The 25,895-nt window shown below is 40.7% G+C and overlaps 1 protein-coding gene across 4 annotated transcripts in view; it reads right to left on the reverse strand.

The window, feature by feature from the left end:
* Positions 1-25,895, reverse strand: part of MGAT4A (alpha-1,3-mannosyl-glycoprotein 4-beta-N-acetylglucosaminyltransferase A) — a 94,936-nt gene that overhangs the window by 63,362 nt on the left and 5,679 nt on the right. The window contains exons 2-4 of one of the 4 annotated variants that reach the window (XM_083362479.1): positions 18,883-19,182; positions 18,698-18,768; positions 14,843-15,145 (exon numbers count right to left, since the gene is read on the reverse strand). In XM_083362479.1, the coding sequence (XP_083218605.1) occupies positions 14,843-14,936 (94 nt within the window). In that variant the 5' untranslated portion in view covers positions 14,937-15,145; positions 18,698-18,768; positions 18,883-19,182. Of the gene's footprint in view, positions 1-14,842; positions 15,146-18,697; positions 19,183-25,895 lie in introns of all 4 variants that reach the window. The other 3 variants (XM_083362480.1, XM_083362482.1, XM_083362481.1) reach the window with 3 other exon arrangements.

Genomic DNA, 25,895 nt, shown 5'->3' on the forward strand with positions numbered 1-25,895 from the left:
TGTAAAGGAGATGGGGAAGAGGGAGGAATGTATTTCAGACTTGTATGATTCTATAAATGCAGCTTTACAATAAAGTAGAATTAGCTCCTCTGGTCATGTTTCCTATCTGGTCTGTCCCACAAGGCCAATAGGTAAGAGAGGATATTTTTTTCTGTAAAAGAGTATGTGGGATAGTTTTTCAGACAGACTCTCCACAGAATGTGGGGTGTTCAGCAGTAGGGATGGTTGGGAGAAAAGCCCAAGAACTTCACTTGAGGAAGCTCCAAGGGCCAACTTACCACATTCCAGATCAGGTCAGGAAATAGACTCCATACACTTGACTGGAACCATTATTTACTGATATAGACTATAATAACAGAATCCTAAAATCTGACTCAATCAATTTGATCTATGACCAAAATAGAGTCCATTTTCTCCCTCTAATACTGTATCAGTAAGGGTTGGGCTGCTTTCTCATGCTTTCCTCATATTTTTGTTATATAACCATTTCTGCATAGTTTCTCCAAAGTAATCTCCGTGGCAGTCCAAAGCAGCAACAAAGAAAAGACATGGGGAAGTTTATTATTTATGTATTTATTATTTCCTATTTTTGAACTGCCTGTCTCCCTCAGAGATGGCAAAATCTATCCCCAAACCCCTTTTAAGCTACTATGGTAATAATCATTTTCCAAAATACAACTGCTGCTCAGTAAGCATATGGCAAATACGTCCAACAACTCTTGCACTTAGAAACAGTGACTTCTGCATTGCAGCACACACACTACTCCTCCTGGGCGTGCATGTGACATCACAATGCTGATAAAAACAGTTGAGGATTGAGTCTGCTGCAGACACAATTGGCTTGCCCCCCCCCCCTTTCCTGTAGAAACCACTGCTTAGAAAGCAAGTATGAAACACAAATACCATAGTTTCACAAATAGGATTCCAACAAAATCAATAAAAACTCTAGGCTCCAGTTGCTACTGTGTAGATTTATTGGGAGTTCAATTTCTTGTCTATAGAAGTGCACAGGTGTGAATAATTCTTCGTGCATCACCTGCTATGTTTTTTTTGTCATAAAACAATCCTTTCTGCTTTCAGGAATAGGGAATCAGATACATGTTCTACCATTCCAATATTCCATTAGTATAACTTGCAGTCTGATTTAACCAGAGAATCCAATCTAGTCAGTTTCATAATATTACAGTTTAAGAATGCCTGTAGAAAATTGGCAAGTGTGATTTCCCCTTCTTATGTAAGTAGTCTAAACTTTCCTTGCCACATCCCACATGTAAATCAGATAATACTACACAATGAAATATTCAGTACTCTACAATATATGGAAGCTGCGGTTACAAAAGGCTTATCGTAACAGCAATCAAGGACATCCATGGCTTTTGAAGTATGTCATCAGGAGGTTACAGCATGCACTGTGTGTTCTCTGAATGTGGCAGTCCTCATACTAGTAGGACATAATAGGTTTCTCTCACGTCTCAAGAGAACAATGGCTGCAAAACTGAGACTTGTACAGATAGTCCTCAACTTATGACCACAATTGAGCCCAAAATTTCTATTGCTAAGTGAGACATTTGTTAAGTCAATATATTGCCCCATTTTATGACCTTTGTTGCCACAGTTGTTAAGCGAATCACTGCAGTTGTTGGGTTAATAACAGGGTTGTTAAGTGAATCTGGTTTCCCCATTTGCTTGTAAGAAGGTCATGATCATATGACTCCAGGACCATCATAAATATGAGTCAGTTGCCAAGGGTCCAAATTTTGATCATATGACCAGGAGATGCTGCAATGGTTGTGTCATGGGTCCAATAGATGAAACCCATTAAAGAACTTGGTGGAGCAGTGGGCTAATGCCTCCTTAAGTAACACCAGCTGCCTGCAATTAGTGCAGGTGCTTCTTAGATTGTAAGTCGCCCTGAGTCTTCGGAGAAGGGCGGAATATAAATGGGATTAAAAAATAAATAAATCCCAGCCTCAGTCATCTTCGGAGCCACCACGAAACGGATGAACTCCAATGTTCACCTATTTCTAAGTGTATAGGTTTGGTTAGATGGGTGACTAAAGTTTCTCCCATTGAAGAGCCATCTGCAAGGCTTCCAAACTTTCCTTTCTCTGCCGGTGCAATGGCTTGCGCTCCCTCCATTGAGGCAGCAGCCATGGCTGGGGTACTAGTTACAGGTGCTTCTTCCTTCTCCATGCTGAGATCTTTTCCGAGTCTTTGTCAGCCTGTCCCTTGAGTTCAGGAAAGTGACTGGAGCTCAGGACCCCAAAGTGATTAAGGTAGAAGAGAGTTTTGGGTTAATGTCATGGTTCCGATAGATGAAACCCATTAAAGAACTTCAAGGCAAGAATTCTTCCTTAAAGAACATTTTATTCAGGAAACAAAGTATCGGCACTACATAGTTGAACCCAAAACTAAATTCCCTTTCCCCAGATACAAAGTAACAAGTTGCAATTCCCACCCCCATGAAACAGTCGTAAATCACATTCTCCAATTAGCGTGGGCTCCCTCTCCAGCTCCTCAGCCCACCAAAATGTTATCAGTTTATGGCCTTGAGTTCCCACGAAGCTGCATTATTATTATGGCTAGCTGAGCAAAAGCATTCACCCCATCCCCCCTTCTACGTCTGATTTCCAAACAAGAGAAAAGCAAGCTGAAAGCAAAGTAAAAATGGCTGCAATTTCCCTCAGTTGTCAGAGTGCGAACATCCATTGTCACAGCATTGACAGGTCGTAAGTGTGAAAAATGGTCATAAGTTATTTTTTTCAGTGCCATTGTAACTTCAAACAGTCATTAAACCAATGGTTGTAAATTGAGGACTACCTGTACTATGGCAGAAAGCTGTTGTCTCAGCTCTTTTATGGGGTAGTTGTGTTGTTTGCTATCAGTTGCATAACAGAAACAATCAAATCTATTGAATGCACTATTGTTCTTGGACAGCTAATATTTGTTTACTTGTACTCAAGTATACATTAAAATAAGAATCTGTGGAATATATGTAACAAATACTGATCTGTAGAATTAAAATGTTATGTAGGAAGGCCATTAACTGAAAATAACACACAGGTTGTTTTTCTATGTTCAAAGATTTAGCCTGTTTTGCTCCTTATGTATCCATCCAGCTTATGCTCACACAAGAATATGAAGTTTTCAATGAGTTTCTTAAGGAAAATTGAAGGTTTCAAATGAGATAATTAATCTCTTCAAACTACATCCTCTCATCTATCTAGGAAAGGTTTTAAAAAGAGAGCACATTTCAGAATGCTATTCTACTTAAATGGTAAGAAGAACATTTTATAGTGGCTCCACTCTCAAATTAATAATCATAGGCTCAGGCTAAATCAGACATGTCAAACACAAGGCCCGGGGGCCGGATCCGGCCCGCGAAGTGGTTTCATGTGGCCCACGAAGCCATCCTGGAAACAGTGAGGGAACGGCCCCCACTGCCTTGGCCCTGGCCCAGAGACCCTCAGATCTGTCCCACTCCTGCCCAGACCCCCATAGGCACCCTTGATGTGAACGATGTAGAGCTGGCCACGCCCACCCAGTAGGCCATACACACTCTAGCCACGCCCACCCACCCAGTAGGCCACGCCCACCCAGGCCACACCCACCCGGCCCCCTGAGGGCAACTGCAATGCTGATGTGGCCCTCAATGAAATTGAGTTTGACACCCCTGGGCTAAATCATAGCAAGTCAGAACTGCTGCTCAGCCATAAACATCTTGACCTCCCTGGATGGGGTCACTCTTCTGTAAAGGAACAAGTCCATAACAGTGTTATCAATGTAGCCTTTATGCAGCTTCAGATGGTGTGCCAGTTATAACTTACAGAGGAATCGGGAACTTTACTGCAATGAATGTATTTGGAATCACCATTGAAGACAATCCAGAAGCTACTGCTGGAATAAAAGGCTGTTGGCAGACAAAACCCACCACTGCAAAGTAAGACCTATTTTACAGTCTGGAATAGACTTCTGGGCCCAATTCAAAGTACCAGTTATAATCCATAAAATTCTATATTGTACTGCACTGGGCTACCTTATGGGTAGCCTTGCTTTTTAAAAAAAATTCTATCTATCCTATTACATCATCTAGATACATGCTTAATATTGCACCCCCTTATGAGCAAGAGGGATATGGTTCAGAAGGCTGGAAGAACTTCAGCAGGTTTCAGAAAGGTAATCATTTCAAAAAGGCACAGCATACTAAATTGCATAGAGAATAGAAGAATATAGCTCTTAGAATATTGGAAATATTAATCATATTAAGTCAGTGATAGTATAATATTCTACCTATAATTCTGTGTGAAATATTTATCAACATATTGGCTATATATATTTTTCATTTACCTGAATAAAAGTTTGCTTTGCCAGTAAATATATATAGAACTTGCCTCTTCACTATAAATTGGCTGGTTGGTTTTTATTTGGTATGCATGTCATCCCATAATAGCTGATCAGTATAGTAGAGCAGGAGACCCAAATCCCTGAGCCATGGCCACTACCAGGCCTTCAGCCATTTGGAACTGGGCTGCAGAAGTAAGCAGGCAAGCATGCATGTGTGCACATCCCCACTTGCATGAACAGCGGGCAAGTTCATGTGCACGCTCCATTTGTGTGAGCGGCAGGAGAATGTGCCAACCACTTACATGGAATGATCTCCTCTCCCCCCCATCCCTGACAAGTCTACAAAGCCAGAAAGGTTAGGGAACTTCGTAGTAGAGCACCAATGTGTAAAATGTATATTTGCTTACCTGCATGATGAAAATAAACCATGTATTTTGAAATATAAAAACATACTATAATATATTATGTAGTTATTCTGTCAAAAAATATTTCAAGATAAAACAAATTCTCTCTTTCTGCCTGCTGAAGCATAAGAAAGTTCTGCTAGATATCAAGGACATAATTCTTGAACAATTCCTGTCTGTATCTATGTGATTTGTTTTGTCTGCATTGCCTTTAGACTAATATATATTTGCCTTTTGTCTCTTGAGAAACCTGTATGCGGGTCAAGAAGCAACAGTGAGAACTGGATACGGAACCACTGATTAGTTCAAACTTGGGAACGGCAAGGCTGTGTACTGTCAACCTGCCTGTTTAACTTATATGCAGAGCACATCATGAGAAAGGGAGGGCTAGATGAATCAAAAGTTGGAATTAAGATTGCTGGGAGAATATCAACAACCTAAGATATGCAGATACCACTCTAATGGCAGAAAGGGAAGAGGAACTAAAAAGCCTCTTGTTGCGAGTGAAGAAGGAGAGTGCAAAAGTTGGGTTGAAACTAAACATTAAGAAAACCAAGATCATGGCATCCGGCCCTCTCAATTCCTGGCAAATAGATGGGGAAGAAATGGAGGTAGTGACAGATTTTATTTTCCTGGGCTCCAAGATCACCGCAGACGGGGACTGCAGCCAAGAAATTAAAAGATACTTGCTCCTGGGGAGAAAAGCCATGGCAAATCTAGACAGCACACTAAAAAGCAGAGACATCACCCTGCCAACAAAAGTGTGTATAGTTAAAGCTATGGTTTTCCCAGTTGCAATGTATGGCTGTGAAAGTTGGACCATAAGAAAGGCTGAGCACCAAAGAATTGAAGCCTTTGAACTATGGTGCTGGAGAAGACTCCTGTGAGTCCCTTGGACTGCAAGGCGATCAAACTGATCAGTCCTAGAGGAGATCAACCCTGACTGCTCTTTAGAAGGCCAGATCCTGAAGTTGAAACTCAAATACTTTGGCCACGTAATGAGAAGGAAGGACTCACTGGAGAAGAGCCTAATGCTGGAAAAGATTGAGGGCAAGAGAAGAAGGGGACGACAGAGAATGAGGTGGCTGGAGGGATGATAGAGGACAGGAAGGCCTGGAGGAACGTTGTCCATGGGGTCACGATGGGTCAGACACGACTTCGCAACTAACAACAACATATTTGCCTTTAGACTAATAGATATATGCAAAATAAAAAGTAGAGCTCAAACTTCTATCACTGTAAATACATAAAAGTTTTAGAAAGTTAAAAATATATTTTAACTGAGCTCTTTTCAGTACATTTATGTACATGACATTGGTGCTTTTCAAGACAAAGTGCTCATACAGACCTGGTGTAGTACAGCATCATGGCTGAGGAGCAAGATTTGGATCAGAAGACTCAGGTGGAAGTTGAAGAGAACTCTATACAGGTAGTCTTTGACTCACAATGATTCATTTAGTGACCATTTAAAGATACAACATCACTGGAAAAAGTGACATGACTGTTTTTCATACTTACAGCTGTTGCAGCATCCCCATGGTCACATGATCAAAATTTGGACGCTTGGCAATTGGCATGTATTTATGATGGTTGTAATATCTCAGGGTCATGTGATCATCTTTTGGGACCTTCTGACAAGCAAAGTCAGTGGGGAAACAATATTCATAATTCATAACCCTATTACTAGCTCAACAACTGCACTGATTCACTTAACAACTGTGGAAGAAAAGGTTATAAAATGAGGCAAAACTCATGCAACAACTGTCCAGTTTAGCAACAGAAATTATGAACTCAGTTGTGGTTGTAAATAGAGAACTACCTGTACAATCCACTGAGTTCTCTAACAAAAGTAGAAGATGCATGCAATTAATCTTCACATTCACCATGGTTTTGCCCCATTCATATTCACCGTGCTTTTAGCATATTTAAAACATCTGTTAATTTAAAAGGAAATAAAGAGGAGGTTGCCATATTGATAAGCCCTAATTTCTAATATTTTATTGCAAGAATCTCTATGGAAACCAAGTAGGGTCCTTAAATTTTATTAGAGATGCTGAACTGTCTTCAAGTGTCCTTATAAGCAAAAAAAAAAAAACCCCGAATAAAAGTACAGGTAACCTTTGGGTTACAATAGCAATTGGGAGCATGCAGCAATGGCAAAAACTTCAAGGACTGATCATAAGTATCACTTGTGCAGTGCTATTATAACTTTGGTCATTGAAGAAGTGGTCATAACCCAAGGACTATCTGCAAAGAGGAAAAGGATGGCACATTTTGAACCCATATCTTCTAGGGACCCAGTTTTGTGAAAAGGAAAGCATCTCTCCCAGCTACTCCTGAGAGAGTGATACAATATGTTCCTAATTTGAATGCTCTGCTTGAAGCAGTGTGATATACATTTCCTCCCTCTCTCTCTCTATTATTCAGATACACATAGTGTGGGAAGGCTGGCTTAATCTACAATTTACTGTACAATAAAAATCAGTGACCCCTATTTCTTTCACAGTTCTATTCACATCCAACAAAGTTTAAGAAAAAAAGCTATTTCACTTTCAAGCATTCAACATACCACTTTCAGAAGAAATAGCATTCCTCTACAGTAGGAAACACAGGGAAAATGAATGAAAGATGCAATCCTATATAGATTTGTTTAGAAATAACCTTGAACTCAGTAGGGCTTGCTTGCACAAGGTTAGATGGTAAGCCATAATGAATAATTTTGAAACAAGACTCCTGAAACCATGTCACCAATGGCAACTAGCCTTCCCTTGATATATCTTTATGAATTTTCAACTAACTGAAAAATAGAGAGATTTTTTTCTTGCTTTATACTACAGTGTAAGGAAAGTAAAGATATTTGACATCTCTTACATTGGTCAAAATAGATTTTCTACTTTCTAGAAATTGTAATGTTAAAAAGAAATAAAGTAAGAGTGATAACCATTAATAAAAAGGCACAGTTTACAATCTCCTGATTTTTCTGTTTTTGTATGCATCCATCCATCCATCCATTTAAATTTAGATATTTAACATATATAATTAACATGTCAAATATGCAATGAAGTATTTACTTTGCTTTTTAATCTGGCTAAATTCTGGAATTGCAAAAACTTGGAAGAAACAAAATCATTTCCAAAAAAATGTTACAATGAAAAAGACAAGAAGTATCCCATTTTTATACCTTAGAAGTGAACCATGTTGTACAAGCTAGGAATGGTACACTCTATTATTGGAAAGCCAGTATTAAATATATTTAATTCTTGATGGTTAACTATATCAAGGGGAATTTGCTTCTTCCTTTATTCTTAAAGTATCCTGTTTATGCTATTGGTTTTGTTATGTTTATATATTTTAATGCAGTCAATGGAGGGGAAATACACATTACTTATTGTAATAGTCAACCTTCATTGTAACAAGGAACATATATTTTCTCTTTATTAGCACTTAAGCCAACAATCAAGAATGAATTACTTATTCCTTATTTGTACTAAAGCAATTCCCTCCAAGACATTGTTGCCCCTAAGTTCTTGTGATGGTTTATATTTATTTGCAAATACTGTACTGATATCACAAAATGCAAAATCCCCACAGGTGAATTACACAAATCTTATTTATCTCCGAAGATATGCATGGCAACAGTTAATAATACAATGCATTAGGACCACATTTAAGAACACCAATTTGAACATATTAGCTTACTGTAATGGTTACTCTTATAAACTCTTCTATAAATAAGATTCTGGAAGAATTGATTCAGGCAACAGCACATATAATTGTCATAAAAAATATGAAACCTTTCTTTATGAATTGGTCAATATTGATAATTTTAAAAACACAATTTTCTTTACAAGAATATTGTCTATCATTTTTGTAGCTACTAGCTCATGTTAAAGAAAAGAAAATAGATCATAAAAATATTCTCCTACATTCATTGTAGTTCAGGATGGAATTAAGTATTACAATCTTATGTGGATTTTTAAAAAATTGTATACAGCTATGGTGTAGAATAAGAACTAAAACAGTAATTGGTATATTTCCATTAATGCTTATCAGAAAGTATTGAGCATAATTCATATAGTAATACTTCCTTACAATTTTATATAGTCTTTGCCTATTTTGCCAAACATTGATTGGAACCATGTGGGGCAGTGGTTAGAATGCAGTATTACAGACTAACTCTTTTCCACAACCAGGAGTTCAATCCTGACTCAGTCATGATTGACTCAGCCTTCCATCCTTCTGAGGTTAGTAAAGTGTTGGGGATAAAATTACATCATTGTAAACTGCTCAGACAGTGCTGTAAAGCAGGGCTTTTCAACCTTCTCACCCATTGTACTACTTTTAGGATTAGGCACTCTCCGAGTACCACCAGTCACCCAGCAAGGTGTCAAAAACGTGACCAAAAAGAAAAGAGAAAAAAATGATAAAGTACAGGTAGTCCTCAACTTACAACAATTCACTTAGTGACTGTTTGAAGTTACGATGGCACTGAAAAAGTGACTTATGATCATTTTTCACACTTATGACTGTTGCAACATCCCCAGGGTCATGTGATTTACATTTGGATGCTTGGCAACTGATTCATACTTATGACGGTCACAGTGTCCCAGAGTCATGTGATCACCTTTTGCAACTTTTTGACAAGCGAAGTCAATGGCCGGGGGGGGGGGCAGCTCATCACTCAGGTTGCAGGGTGCCTGTATGGGGGGAATCTATGGGTCTCTGGTGGAGGTGGGTGGGACTGGGGTGGGTGCCCTCCTTCCCTCTCTCTCTCTCTCTCCCATTGTCCCTTCCTTCCTTCTTTCCTTCCTTTCTTACCTCCTTCTTTGTTCCTTCCTCCTTCCCTTCCTCCCTTCCATTGTCCCTCCCTCCCTCAGGTTGCAGGGTGCCTGTGTGTGTGTGAATGGGAATCCCTGGGTCTCTGGTGGAGGTGGGTGGGACTGGGGTGGGTGCCCTCCTTCCCTCTCTCTCTCTCTCTCCCATTGTCCCTTCCTTCCTTCTTTCCTTCCTTTCTTACCTCCTTCTTTGTTCCTTCCTCCTTCCCTTCCTCCCTTCCATTGTCCCTCCCTCCCTCAGGTTGCAGGGTGCCTGTGTGTGTGTGAATGGGAATCCCTGGGTCTGTGGTGGAGTGGGGTGGGACTGGGGTAGGTGCCCTCCTTCCCTCCCTCTCTCCCATTGTCCTTCTTTCCTTCCTTTCTTACCTCCTTTGTCCCTTCCTTCCTTCCCTCCCTCCCATTGTCCAGTGCTACGCCACACAGACCCCAGCCTGGAGAAAATCACGGGACTGGAGAAAATCACGGCCCTCCCTGTGTGCGCACAGAGGCAGAGGAGAGTGCCACCTTTAGGACATGACAATATTCAAATACCACCAGTGGCTTAGCAAGGTGTCAAAAACTTTATTGACCAAACAAAAACAGGAAAAAAGTGAACCAATTTACCACACTTTTAATGGGAAACTTGTGGCTGCTTCTCTGCCATTAATCTTTGCAGTCGTGGCTGGAGAGTGCTTACTGACAGAATTAAGTTAGGCTCCAGCTGAAGGCAATTCCTTTCCTTAGTTTTTATACATGTTGAGGAAGAAAATGCCTTCTCACACAAGTATGTGGAACCAAATGGCAGTAATGCTGTGATAGCCTTTCCTCCAACTTCCGGGTATAGTTTTGCAGCCTGGCTCCAGAACTCAGTCAGTGTTTTTTCATTGAAAAGTTCCTTCAAACTGCGGTTTGATATCAATTCCAGAAGTGCCTGTTGCTCTGGAGAGGAAAGGTCAGAGTTCTGAACATCGGCCATGGTGAAGGGTGATACAACTCAGCAGTGCTTTTTTTGTAAAAGAAAAAGGTGCTGGAACTCACACACGTCATACAACCTGCCTTGCCTACCCTACAAGGTTCCATTCAAAAAAGGTGCTGGAATACAACGCAAACTCTGTGTGCAATTTTTCTAAACGATTTTTGATGGCTGTTTCAATGCCCTCAGTGTCAACAATAGAATTTAGTTCAATAAACTCTGACACATTGGGAAATGAGGCAATATTCTTTTTTTCTACTTGTCCTATCCACAGGGAGATTTTTTTGTGGAAGGCACAAACTTTGTCTTCCATAACAAACACGTTATGACTGTGGCCCTGCAGCGACCGATTACGTTTATTTAGCCTTTTAAATATGTCAGCCAAATAGGCAAGGCAGGATACCCAAAAGACATTTTGAAACTTTTCTGCTAGGGGTGATGAAACATTTGTCAGGAACAGGTGCATTTCATCTCATAGTTTGAATAATCTTGATAATGTTTTACCTCTTGACAACCAAATGTACTTCTATAAGAAAGAGAAGAGTCATGTGCTCAGAACCCAAATCCTTGCATAATTGCCGGAATAAACTTCCATTCAATGGCCAGCTTTTGATGAAATTTATTATTTTTGCAGCATCTGCCAAAGTCTCATGTAACACTGGGCTCATCCATTTAGCAGCAAGTGCATATCTATGCAAGATGCAATGATTTGAAACAATGGAGCTGTTTCTTGCCTTAGCTTGTGCTACCACCCCCGAAGCTATTCCTGTAAGAGCTGCTGCACCATCAGAACAAATTCCTACACACCAAGTCTATAATATTCCATATTCAGTGAAAAAATTGTCAATTATTGTGAACATTTCTTCCCCAGTTGTTCTGCCCAATAGTGCACGGCAAAATAATACGTGTTTTAATATATCGTCCGAATCAGGAACACGCACAAAGACAATTAATTGCGTCTCACCAGTGACGTTAGTGTTTTCATCCAATTGAAATGCAAATTTTTCTGCTGCTGTGATTTTTTTCCACCACTTGTTAGATAACATCTTTGGCCATATCTTGCATTTGTCTTTGGACGGTGTTATCAGAACATGGAATATGACGAATAGCAGCAATCATTTTTCCATCAAAGAGAATTGAGGAAATTGCAATGGCAGAGGGAATCACGACTTCTTCCACGATTGTGTGAGGCTTATTTTGTTTAGCTGCTATCAAGGACATTTGGTAATGTAGTGTATCCCTCACAGGAATGACAGCTGTCATAGGCCGCTCCACGTGGCCGCACTGACAGCTGTCAGAAGGCCGCCAGCCCCAACACGCATGCGTACCCCGTTTGACACTGACAGCTGTCAAAAGCCGTGCATGCGCAATAACAGCCGCGAGCTGTCAAAACGGCAGCAGCCGCGAGCTGTCAAAGTAGCAGCAGCCGTGAGCTGTCAAAATCGCGCAGGCACAGATCCACCAAGCCAACTGACAGCCGCTAGCTGTCAAACGCCGGCTAGGTTTACCCGGGTTCCCAGCTGAAGCATCAGCCAGCTGACGGGGTTCCCCGGCTCAGCGGCGCATGCGCTATCACTGGGGAAATGTCAAAGGCTGCCAGCTGATTATTGGGCACGGCCCCCTCGGCGGGAAAACTCCCGTCCCTGATTTGTTAACCCGTTTGACAGTTGCCTATATAAAGGCTCGTTGTACTGTTTTACCCTATCCGGGCTGAGTTAAATAAATGTTTGAGCTGAAGCCTTCGTCTCCCTCTTCATTGCTCGAGATAATCCACCTGGCGACGAGGATGGGATCGCGGTACAACTGAGCTGAAGTCACGGCCAAGAAGGAAAGCCATCCCAGCCGCTCGATATCGCTGAAGTCACGAGCTAAGTCACTGGCTGAAGGCAGGTCAACCTTCTAGTGCCACGGTACCACTTACCCAACATGGCAAATCTCGGGCATGTTAGAGAATTCGACGTCCGCCACCCTGAAGGCTGGGAGTCGCATTGGGGACAAGTCGAGGGGTACCAGACATTTTGCTTCCAGACATTTTTTGGAGATGGTAGTGGACCTTGAAAATAGCACGGCGTTTTATAAATTCATCTCTCTTCTTCACAAAAAATGCTACTGGCTTTTCAGTGTGCTTTTTATGTTTTGTCATAACCCTTTCAGCATATTCTGATTTGATATTGTTTTTTAGCCAAAATGTTTGTCTGAAAGTACTTTTTTAACTATCCTGAATTTCTCACTTTAGTTTTGGTTATTCTGAGTATTTGAATGCCAATTCTTTTGTTCTGTTTAATGACTGCAATAAAGTTAAGATAATGATAACGATAATGCAACCCAGAAGGGTGCAGTATGTTGAGAAATATTGAGAAGAATAACACTTTGATTCAACTGATCAAGGAGAGTATTTATAGCTAAGGGGTCCTTGCTGCTCTCTGAACTTGGTTGTTTTCTTGCAGAATTTCATTACCCAAATTATGAAACATCAGCAGTGCTAGTAGGGAATGGGGTTTGCTGTTAATTTCTAGTTTTGTAGTGGGTTGCCCTGTTAGTATAGGGAGGAGTGATTTTAAAGGTTTTTTGTTTCTTTGCAACAAAGCTCAGAGAGCGCTATGCTTTGATTCAAATTGGCAGAAATTTGCTATGAAAAGTAAAGTAATTAAAATTTGGGAGCCAAGGATCTTGATGTGTAACATATTACAACTGACAGGAAGAAATAAGAAATCAAATAGATCGAAATTAAAAGAGATTATAACTGCTTGAAAACTAGCTAATCAAGGAAATTACAATTAAGCAGATTCAAACAAGAGAGACAATGCATGTAGTGAAGATGTCAGGGTAGATCTCACTAGAAAGGGAATTCTAATGGAAAACATCCTTAGAAGTCCACTTTTCTCTCCATTATCAGATGTGTATAGTGGCAGAGGAGTTTGCTGCAAAGATGAAGTCTCCAGAAGTCTCCCTTCTGCCTTGCTCTGTCCACCTGGAGACCTCCCCTCCAAGAAGAACATCTGTAATGTCAAAGCCCTTCCCTTCCCTCCCTCCCCTCTCTCCTTCCCTTCCTTCCCTCCCATCTCTCTCTCTCTCCCATCTCTCCCTCCCTCCCCTCCCCTCCTCTCTCCCTTCCCTCCCTTCCTTCTCTAGGAGCTTGAAAGCAAGCTGAAACCAAGTGAAGGAGATTGCAGAAGCACGAGATCGGCGTTTCTCAGCATGCACCCATTCGCACTCCTAGCAATCTCCCTCACTTTCCACTTGCGTAGGTCAGGGCCAGTCGTACGGAGTCGCCAGAGCTCCTGGCGGGTCGGTGCAATGCCATGCGCCCAGGAGACCACATACAGGGCCACTGATCAGCTGATGACTCCGTATGGCCGGCCCCGACCTCCAACAGGCTCCAGTCGGCGCCAGCTGTACAGAGTTGACAACAGTGGGGGGGAGGGAGTCAGGCGGGTGCATTTTTCCCTCCACACCCACGTTCTGATGGCTTCACCTGCCCTGGCGCGCATCAGGTAAAAAAAGTGGGCCTCGATTCCCACCTGCAGCTGCAGGATGAGTCCTCGGGGAGGGCGCGCGCCATCTGGCCACTTTGCTTTCCCCTCCGTACAGCTGGGCACATCGGGAAGAGGAGAAGGGGAAAACCCTCAAGCCCCGGGAGGAAGGCAATGTGAGGGCTGTGAGGGGTATTGCAAGCTCGTGGGGGGGGGAGGAAAAGAAGATGGACACCCTGCTGAGGGAGTGGAGGTCTCTGTCCCCTTCAGGCTCGCACTTGCTTCTGGGGGAAGGATGTCACGGTTGCTACATAATGAGACCCAGGGGAGGGCGGGGCCTCGCTCTGTGCTTGCGCTCTTAACATGCCCTGGTAGGTTCCTGCAGGCTGCCGGCAAGCAGCATGTTTTCCAGTAGCAGGTGAGCTGGGAAGGAGCGGGGGGGAGATGGGGGGGAGGAAGGTGACGCCGAGTACCACCAGCCAGGTGCTTGCGTACCACCAGTGGTACATGTACTACTGGTTGAAAAGCCCTGCTGTAAAGCACTGTGAAGCAGTCTAAGTGTTATTGCTATATATCTAGAGAAAACTCTAAGCTATAGATCTGCAAGGAGACTATTTCCTTCTAAATTTAAACTTTAGATTTTATTTTTTTAGATGCAAACAAGCACTGTACCTTTACTGTTTTCTGCTGATCCTGATCTTTAAGTAGCCTTGTTCTCTGAAAAAAATGTCATTATACTGCTTCTTGTAGTCTAAACATCTAAGAGGAAGTTTTCAAATGTATTTATATTGGTTTTCCTTTTTCCCCTCTCTTTTCATAAAAGATATTACTTACCTTTTCCATTCTGCCACGCTGTGTACCATGATAAACTGAGAAAAGATGTGATGAAAATCAATGCAGTGGCCACAGTTCCATTTCGGAGCCTCATCTCATTTCAACATCACACTGTTTAGATTTGACCAAGATTCCACATTCAAATTTTGTGGCTTAAAGACCAAATATTCCAATGAATGCTGTTTAGCCAGTAGTAGACAGATGCACAGTCATTCCTAATCATTGTAAAGCTGGTAAAGACATTGTATTACTGAAGGTTTTGTTGTTGTAGAAGGAAGTTGTCATTCTTTAATCTGTTATGTTCTGTGAACAAACAATAGTAATTTCAGAATGAGACTGTACATGAGATATCAACAGTAAATCAAATGCAGTATATTACTTTTAAGAGACAAAACTCTGAATAATTACCTATTCAGATTCTTGGTCCTGCCAAAAATTTACTCAATTGCTCATATCAGTATGTTGCCAGGCCCAAAATAAGTGCCAGTAGTATCCATTAAAGTGATAATCCTCACTATAGTCTTCTCCTCACACAATGCTTCAGATATTGCCTCAAGTGATCATGTAGACAGAGGACATTGAGTCTCAGTCCCTTTTACCACACTAGTGCTCTCACTGGCTTTATGTTCAGAGGCAGCATCTGATTGGGCCAGCTTGCTATTAGCATAACAAAAGAGGGTTTTTTTGTTAACTGCATGATGCACAGCTGCACCTTAACAGGCAAGCTAGTATAGTTCTTGCCATAGCAGGCATGTTCTCCTGGTCACTACTGTAACAGGCAAGCTAGTATAGTTCTTGCCATAGCAGACGTGTTCTCCTGGTCACTACTGTATTATTTCCATGCCTGCTATGGCAAGAACTATACTAGCTTGCCTGTTAAGGTGCAGCTGTGCATCATGCAGTTAACAAAAAAACCCTCTTTTGTTATGCTAATAGCAAGCTGGCCCAATCAGATGCTGCCTCTGAACATAAAGCCAGTGAGAGCACTAGTGTGGTAAAAGGAACCGGAGGCAACATCTGATTGGACCAGCTTACTGACAAGATTTTTTTTTAAAGGCTGGTTTGGTTTTTTTAACATATGCAATGAATAGCCAGGGCATCAACTGAACAGCTGCAGGAATACTTAATTGGGGAATCTCCCCAGAACGTATGTCCCATGATCTAATCTTAGCATCACTTGGATATCCTCAAACATGGTATTTTCTCTTATCCTCAAGACTGCCTTTCCCCCCTTTTTCTAAGGGTCTGAATTATTTCCAAATTGTAAGTTTTATATTTTAATATAGCAAAGTAAATAAAACACTTTGAACACTTGCATTTTACTTAGAAAGGGATTGTATCTAAATCTGTAGATTTCATTATTTTGTAAACATTCACACTTTTGCAGTCTAAGTCATTGTTTAAACATTCATTTAAGTATGACTGTGATGCTTTAGCATTTTGTCAGATATTCAGAATGAAGCTTGTTATGTAAACACAATGTTGAGACCTCCTAATAAATTAATAATTTCAATTTTAAATACGATTATGGGGAAACAATCATGAAAAACATTTAGAAAATAAAATGAACATGAGAATCCAGTACAAGTAAAACAACTAACATCTTTTCTGTCTCTGTGCATTAAAGTGGTAATGGAGTGCTTTAATAAACACAAATGTGCATGCCTTCCTGATGACACTGTTCCCCACCTATTGCTTAAGGCTCCTATATTACACTATTCTGCATTTTTTTTGGGGGGGGGGACATTCTCTACTCCCTACCCAAGTAAATGATTCATTTGAAGAATCCTTGAAATACTCAGGTGGCTTCCATTCCTTCCCAGAGGACAGTCCTTCTATAGGTGTGATCCAATCAGTTTAAGCCTTTCCACCAGCTTTGCAAGCTCTCACTTTCATTTCTACCTTTCATGAAATCAGATTGCCATATGCTGTTATGTGTTGAAATAAAAGCCTTCATCAGGATCGAGTCCAAGCCGGGAATAAACAAAATGGAGATTGCTTAGGAAAGAAGGTTCAGTTTATTTAGTTGCCAAAAATTTCAGCGACAGCAGCATGTTTCTGGAGTGGCTGACAAAATGGAGCTGAGAGTGGGTGGGTTTTTAATACCTTTTTTTTGGGGGGGGTTGGATTTGTTCCTGTTTGAGGTTGTTTCTGTTCCTGTACAATGAACTTTGACCTGAGCTTCAGTGTGCCCTTTTTGTATTCTAATGGTGTTGGGTCCTAAAGGCCATATCTTTAGATTTTGGGTGGGGGATGCAGATTTTAGGGGTCTTTGTCTTTCTAATTCCATCAGCTCCAAGGTTCCTGGACCCAGTCTTCCTGAATGAATCACCAAATCTGCATTTCTAAAAGCCGGTTTCTGCTTTGGATAGAGAGACTTGGGAGGTGGGGTGTTTCTGCCTAAGATTTTCTATTATTTCTTTGGGAAAATATAATATTCTGCCTTTTTAATATTCCCCAAAATGTTTCCTTCTCTAGGAAGGTGGGTGGGTGCTGACTTCCTACATATGGAAGAGGAGTCTTCATTCAGCCAATCAAAATCTTTTAAACCAGTTCAAAAGACTGAGAAGGGCCATGAACTTTCATTTCCCAGCATCCAGCCTGGTTTCTCTGATTACAAATGGTTTATGTTGTGCTTATAGCAGACACACAGCAGGTTCAGAGAGCTGAGAGGGAAAGGATAAAAACCCCTAGCTTTCATTTTATTTCAGTGGATGAGAAATCAGTTGTGCTTTAAAGTCTTCCATATACCAAGGGTAGAAAGGGAGGACACAGAATTCCATGGGTAGGCCAGTTTTGGAAAAATCACAGTGGCGAGTTTCCGGTGACATCAGCTAAAAACAGACTCAGGGAAAGAAGGTCTCTGTCCTCCCTGGGTCCGAATTCTACCAGCTCGTGGGTCCAAATGGACTGAATGCTGCTCCTTGCTCCTTCTTCTTTATTTTCCCTGCAAAGGGTGGGACTGGATAGATAATCCCATCTAGTGGTGAAACCTGGACATTTCACCCACCCTCCCTGAACAGTTTTATCTCACACTGGAATTTGGCTGTTCGCCCAGACATTGTCCTGAAGGTCTTTGGCATCTTTGTTTTTGAAAGAAAGAAAAAAGGACTCCCTTTGGTCTTTTTGGCCTGCTGGTTTTGAAGATTACTGTTTAAACAAGTCTGTCCTTGAAGCGATTTGATTCTCTTGGACTATAAGTACACAGAGATTTGGAATTGCTACTACCTGCCTCTGAATATAACATTTTGGATTATAACTTGGACACTTCTACCTATTTTTATTGCATTTGATCAATTTATATCACTTACTTTTACTATATTTTTAACTAAAAATTTTTGTTTTTTTTATTCTTACCTCTTTTTATCATTAGCCTTTCGTGGGCCTTTTTTTTTCTTTCCTTATTTTTATTTTTGGGGCATCTCCTCTTTTTGCTCCACTATTTTTCAACATACTTCTTTTTTGGCTTCCTCTATTCTCATTTTTATTATTATCACTATTTTTATTTTTGCTCTTTTTTTCTTTTTCTTTTATTTTCTTTTTTCCTTTTTGCCCATCTGCTACCTTTTTGGGATATTTTTTTTTGGTTCCCTTTACTTTTTACTACCTCTACTAGTTTTGATGGTTCATCTCTCCTAACTATTAGGAGCTCCCTGGATTACAAAACCATTGGGCAGAGATACCACATGATCTGAAGGAAAAGATGAGTATTTCTAATTTATCCAAACTTGGAAAAAAAGGCTCTTCTTGCTCCTTCCTCAACTTCTGCAAGCCCAGTCTACCAGAAATCAATAACCACAATGTTACAACAGGAGAAGACCGATACCCAACAGAAGGGTACTCAAGCTCTCTTACAAGCAATTTTGGATGCCAACGCTGCCCAGTCTGCCACAGCAACTAAAAACCACGAAGAGTTGAAAAGTGACCTAGACAAAATGAACCAAAAAATTAACAACATAGATTCTCAAATGGCAGACTTTAAAAATATGATTGCAGAAAACCAGCAAAGAATTCAAAAAATGGAACATAAGTCAACGGACCAGAAAGATGAAAACCAAAAACTCATCCAAATAAATGGAGAACTGGAAGATTCTTTGATGACCATAGAAATGGAGCGGACGTTGTATTTCTTAAGATTCCAAAACATACAAGAAGACAAGGAAGAGGATCTCTTAGAATTGATGACAGAGTTGCTGGCAGACGTTCTAGGCTCGGGGAAGTCACAAATAGAAGGAGAGGTCAATCAGGTCTATCGTGTCAGCTCAAACTATGCCAGAAGAAATAAGGTGCCCAGGGAAGTCCACGTCAGATTTTTAAAAAGAGCCACAAGAGATGAAATCCTGAGAAAAGTAAGAGATAAGCTGTTGAAATACAAAGAAAAAGAAATTGTGGTTCTTAAGCAAATTCCTAGAAGTATAAGAGACGCTCGAAGAGACTACCAATTTTAAACTAAGAAACTTGTTGAAAAAGGAGTGAATTTTAGATGGCTGATTCCAGAAGGGATTTTACTCTATTGCGATACAGACTGGATACATCACTTAAAGATACTTTCAGAACCATACCGTAAGAAACGCACTTCTCTTAGAATGGGAAAAAATAAAGGAAAAAACTTATATTAAGATACCTGAATGGCTTTCAACAATGGAAACTTTTGCTTACCCAAACTTAATTAATTATGATAAACTTGTAACATATAAGGACTTATTGGATAATGAAGGAAGATTGAAATCTAGGCAAGACCTATATCAACAAGGTATTGATTTAGCATGGTGGCCATACTTACAAATTCAAACAAGATATGAAAAAGACTTGAAAACAACGGGGCTCTACAATGAACAGACAAAACTCAATCGTATATTGTTAAAACAGATGAGAAGCTGATTAAAAAACTTTACAGATTTCTGCTTAATCTAAAGATGTAAGAAGAACAAGTTAAAGAAACAATGATAATTTGGGCAAAAAATGTTGGTCTCACTATAGAACTTGAAGAATGGGAAAAGTTATGGGATAGAAATATTAGATTAACTAAAGCTGTATCATATAAAGAAAATTTGTATTAAATGTTTTATAGATGGCACATGACACCAGTGAGACTAGCGAAAATGTTTAAAAATACTTCAAACGTTTGAAATGCAGCCAAAGATCAGGTACCTTTTATCCTCTCTGGTGGACGTGTTTTAAAGCTAAAAGGTTCTGGCTTAAGATACATTTATGGTTGGAGATGGTTAAAAAACAAATAGAATTTAAACCAGAATTGTTTTTGTTAGGAATGATAGATCCCAATTATGATAAAGAGACAGCAGCGAGAATTATGTATGCCCAATATTGGAAAAATGAGAGTTTACCAACTGAAGAAATTCTAATTAAGAAAATATTAGACTGTGCAGAAATGGATAATTAACTTTAGAGATTAAAGAAAAAGAGCATTTAGTCTACTATAGAACCTGGAATAAATTTTATCAATGGCTAGACAAACGAATTAGAGAGAAAGGAATGTGATACTTATTCTTGACCTTATTCTACTAAGAAAAATATTATAGATTGAAAATTTAACATTGTTTACTATAATTTGCTCTATATATTACTGTTATCAATCATTGTTCTTACTACTTCTATTGATATATATCAACCCAGACAATATGCTATTTGCTAAATATTGAATGTAATTGGGGTAACCCCAACCCCTCCCCCAACTTTCCCGCTATCCCAATCCCACACCCTATCCCTTCATTTTCCTCCCCACCCTTTTAAAAACCAATAAAATTTACATAAAAAAAGAAAAAATAAAAATCACAGAGGCATCTGCCCATTGGTCAACACCAAAAAAAAAAAAGCTCACACACATGTGCTCATGTGCTAATATAGAAAAGGGCTAGGGAATGTTTGGAAACATTCCTAAAGGAAAGAAGAATTTCAGAAAACTAAATTGGAGAAAAAGGGATACAAAAACTCTAGATATATTGATACATTCCATGAATAAAATCTGTGTCTATGTGTATGAGCAGTTACTCATTCAAATATCTGTTTTCTGTTATGAATCTCCTCAGCAGTTCTAAGGCAACTGCAATTCATCCATATTGGCTTTACTTTGAAGGTGTTTATTATTGTAATTATAAAAAAAATGTTCTGCTGATTCTGCTATGTGACTGTACACAGGCATAGTAAAACATGCCATTTTTGCCAAACAAAAATAGTATTTGTCAACAGTAGCAAAGAAATGCCACATGAAAATAATAAATAATCTGCAAAGAGTGTAAGTTTCAGTATATCAAAAACTGACAATAAAATATAAGTAAAATTCAAATCAGCTCCAGGGAAAACAAACTATCAAGATTATTAAACAATTAAATGTATAAGACCAATAGTGACAGCAAATCTAGTACTGGTTGAGGCATAACTATTACTCTTATGGTTGGCAAAATAAAGGATGAGCAGGTTTTTCCCCCCAACTAGATTTTATTCTCACTGTTCAATTAGGAGATTTATAGTAATTATGTTTTTATTATTTTGTTTTTAAACTTCTCTATTTTATTTGTCCCTCAAATATAATTAGATGTGACCATACAGCAGGCATGCAGGGAGTTGTTAAACAAACACTATTTTTAATATATCTGTTTTAAAACACTGATTATTAAATTTTATGAAAAGGCATATTCTTTCAAGAACTGCAATGCCATCTGTTCAATAATGTATGCCTTTTAACAAAACTTGTTAGTCAGAAAAGGTGCTACCAGAATCCTGATGTGTTTCAACCACCATAGATTAACACAACTGTCCTCCTACCTACAAGGTCAATAGTGCTGAAGTTTGTCTTTCATGTATTTAAGCTTTTCTCCCACTTCCTGCAAAAAAAAACCAACAAAAAATAAAACACTGGACTAGTATTATTAAATAACATATTCTTTTCTTTTGAGAGCAGGCATCAGAATTTCATTTTTTAATGTGTGCCAGTGAGTTCACCCCCTTCATGGATTACTGCCTTGTCGTGGTGAAGGGGCTTGCGTAATTCAATGAAGCTATGAGCTATGCCGTGCAGGGCCACCCAAGACGAAAAGGTCATAGCAGAGAGTTCTGACAAAACGTGATCTACTGGAGAAGGAAATGGCAAACCACTCCAGTATCTTTGCCATGAAAACCCCATGGACAGTACCAAAAGGCAAAACGATATGATGCTGGAAGATGAGCCCCTCAGGTCGGAAGGCGTCCAATATGCTACTGGGGAAGAGCAGAGGGCTAGTACTAGTAGCGCCAGAAAGAATGAAGCGACTGGGCCAAAGCCGAAAGGACGCTCAGCTGTGGATATGTCTGGTGGTGAAAGGAAAGTCCGATGCTGTAAAGATTTTTTCTCCATAGGAACCTGGAATGTAAGATCCATGAATCAAGGAAAGCTGGACGTGGTCAAACAAGAGATGACAAGACTAAACATCGACATCTTAGGTATCAGCGAACTAAAATGGACAGGAATGGGTGAATTTAATTCAGATGACCATCAGGTATACTACTGCGGGCAAGAATCCCTCAGAAGAAATGGAGTAGCCTTCACAGTCAATAAAAAAGTAGGAAAAGCAATACTGGGATACAATCCTCAAAATGACAGAATGATCTCAGTTCGAATCCAAGGCAAACCATTCAATATCACAGTAGTCCAAGTCTATGCCCCAACCACCGGTGCTGAAGAGGATGAAATTGACCGGTTCTATGAAGCCCTACAGCACCTTATAGAACTAACACCCAAAAATGATGTCCTTATCATCATGGGGGATTGGAATTCTAAAGTAGGAAGCCAAAGGATAACTGACAGGCAGGTTTGGCCTTGGAGTACAAAATGAAGCAGGGCACAGGCTGATAGAATTTTGTCAAGAGAATACGATGGTCATAGCAAACACTCTTTTCCAGCAACCCAAGAGACGGCTCTACACATGGACATCACCAGACGGTCAACACAGAAATCAGATTGACTATATGCTCTGCAGCCAAAGATGGAGAAGCTCTATACAGTGAGTAAAAACTAGACCAGGAGCTGACTGTGGCTCAGACCATGAGCTTCTTTTTTTTTTATTTAAAAAGTTTTACAATACATTTTGACTTTAATCCCCCCCTCCCCCACCCCTATCCCTCTCCCCCACTCCCCCCCCCCCGACTTCCCAGAGCTAAATACAGGGCATAAAATTAAAAAACAAACATAAACACCCCTATATTATCAACAATAAACTATAAATTCTATCTCTCTCTAGCTCATATAAAATGAGTACAAACAATATTAATATTACAAATAAAGTAGAAAAGAAAAAGAGGAAAACAGAAAAAGATCTTTACTCAAAATAAATTGAGAAAAGAAAAAAAAAACTTTCACCTGCTGTTTGCATTCTCCCACCTTTCTCTAATTTCCAAACAAATTCTCAGTTACGCACCAAAAGCGCTTATCTCTATTAATCTTAATAATCTCCAACCAAACTAAACTATAGTCAAAAATAGTTCTTGCATATATCACGCCAAATGTCTCACAGTTCCAAATCATCCTTAAGTTCAAATAAAAGTTCAAATAAAAAGAGTATATATAAAAAAAAAATTAGGCAATCTCTAAGACAACTTGTTGTTAATTAGGAGTTTACATACCCACTCTTAGTTCAACACATACTTTAAGTCCATAACCCTAATATACTTTTCTAGCAAGCAAATAACATCAATCTTAAATTGTATAAAATATTAAAAAAAAAGAAAAAAAAACTTTCTTTCTCCTCTATAATAATTTTACTCCATTGACATTCTAATCTAAAAATTTAATCAGCAATCTTAACGCCCCAAAACTTTTGGAGCACCTCTGTCATGACCCCCAAAACTTCTTTAGACCGCTCTCCTCCTACATCTTCATTGTAAGCACACTTTGAAGATTCCATAACTTTCCGCTGGTCTTGCTCTTGCTCTCGTCTCGCTCTTCTTAGGGCGGCACGCGTCATCTTCTGGCCTCCTGCAGCAACCGATGAGACTGTAGCTTGATCCCCTCCAACACCATTGTCCACTGTCTGTCTATCTGCAACATCTTGAAACTTTCCCACACCGTATCCTTTTGCAGCTTCCAAAAATGATAGGGGGGTTGCTTTTAACACATTACTATAAAAATCACGTGCCTGAGCCACAGTAACCAAACGATGTCTTTTACCTTCGTGCGTTGTCACCAACCCAACTGGAATCTCCCATCTGAACTTAATATCACGTTTCTTAAGTTCCTGTACTAGAAATGCGAAATCTTTCCTTCTCCTTAAGATCTTCGGAGAAATCTCTTTTAAAACCAAAACTTCTTGCTCAGCCACTACCAAATTAGTATCATAAGCAGCTTGAATGACTTCATCTCTAATTACTCTCTTTGTAAAATAGACCACCACATCTCTGGGTAACTTCCTCTGTCTTGCAATCCATGAATTTACACGAAAAACTTTGTCCATATTTCCCTCAATTTCAGATGCTGACTGGCCCAGTACCCCTTCCAGAGCCTCAGAAATCAGCTGCTTTAGATCTTCTTTACCATTCTCCTTTAAACCCCTAATTCTAATAGCATTCTGCATCTGATTATACTGAACAAGGCTCAATTCTTCGTCCATTTTATCCCTTATATTTTCATTTTCTAATACCTTTGCTTCTAATATAGAGTTCTTTTGACTGAGATCCTCCACTTTTATATCCAGCTGTAGCACACATTCAGCTACGGATTCAACCATAGACAAAATGTCCACCCTCATTGCTCTCAGCTTCTCTTCCATCTTCTTCTCCAATTTCTCCATTTTCTCCTCCATTTTCTTCTCCAATTTCTCCTCCAGCTTTTTCAACTTTTCATCCATCATATCAGACATCAGTTGTGCGTGCTTTCCAAGAGCATCTTGTAAATCCTTAAGCGTCAATACCGGGGGAGATGCAGGAGGAAGCAAAGCTTGCAATGAGGTCTCTTGCACCAGGGAAGACCCCGCATTCCGAAGAGCTTTAGAAGTTTTAGCCGCCATCTTCCCCCACTTTCACTTATTACGCACTTTCACTTTAAAGCTATAAAATCCATTGAGCTAGAGCACGGGTCGGCAACCAGTCGCCTGGTGCGCGCGCAGCTCTCCAAACCTTCAAGGCGGCGCTTGGCCCAAAGAAGCGGGAACTGGAGGGGCCACGATTTCCCCTCCAGAGGAAGAAGGCGCTGGATGCGGCCGGCTCCGCGGGGAAGGGGGAGCAGCGGCGGGGGCGACGGAAAAGCTGCAGAAACGGTAGGAGAGATGCTGACTGGCGGCGGCCTCTGAGGAGGCGGAGGGGGAGGAGGGAGGGAAGGGTGACCCGGCCGGGGGGGGGGTGAGCCAGAAGGAAAAGGGAAACTCATCCCGCAGAGCGGTTGCGAAAAGAGGGAGGAGATAAGCCAGCCCGGTACCTGGATCCGCTTCCTGTGTCTCCTCCGCTCTGCCATGATGTCCCCGTTTTGGTCTCCTGGTGAAGTGGGGCTGAGCCGGAAAAGGGGGATGGGGAGACCGAGGGAGGGAGGAAGGAAGAGAGAGAGAGAGACGGAGCCAGCGGGCTCACGAGGGGCAGCAACCTTGCGAGAGGCCGCGCGCAAGCCATTAGGACGCGCACGAGCCCTTGGGGAGGCAGGGCGGGAGCGCGGTCCGGCCGCTGGGCTTCCTTTCCCTCTTGTCCGCATCGCTGCAAGGAATTGCGTTGTTTGGGGACGGCGACACTCGCCCATTCACACGCTGGTCATTTGCTGCGGGGCTCCCGCTTGGAAGGGAAGGGAAGATTTGTGAGGGGAAGATGCCCTATCAGGGTGGACATAAGGATCCTCCTCCTGAAAAATGTTACCCCAAGTATTCGAGCCAGTCTGTCCCAATAACCTGGGAAGCCTTTCCAAATCCCAGGCTGGTTGTAGTCAGGGTGACCTTCGCGCATCTGGAAGGCACCGAGAGAGCGTTTTTTGTTGAATTGGAGCCATGGGCTAGTCGTGGTTAAGGCACTTGTAGGCGAAGCAAATCACAAAAGCCCCCAAATCCTTCTAAATGCAGCCCACGGGCAAGCTTCCCAAGTTGTT

This window comes from Vipera ursinii, assembly GCF_947247035.1.
Source record: "Vipera ursinii genome assembly, chromosome: 4".
Taxonomy (NCBI): Eukaryota; Metazoa; Chordata; class Lepidosauria; order Squamata; family Viperidae; genus Vipera; species Vipera ursinii.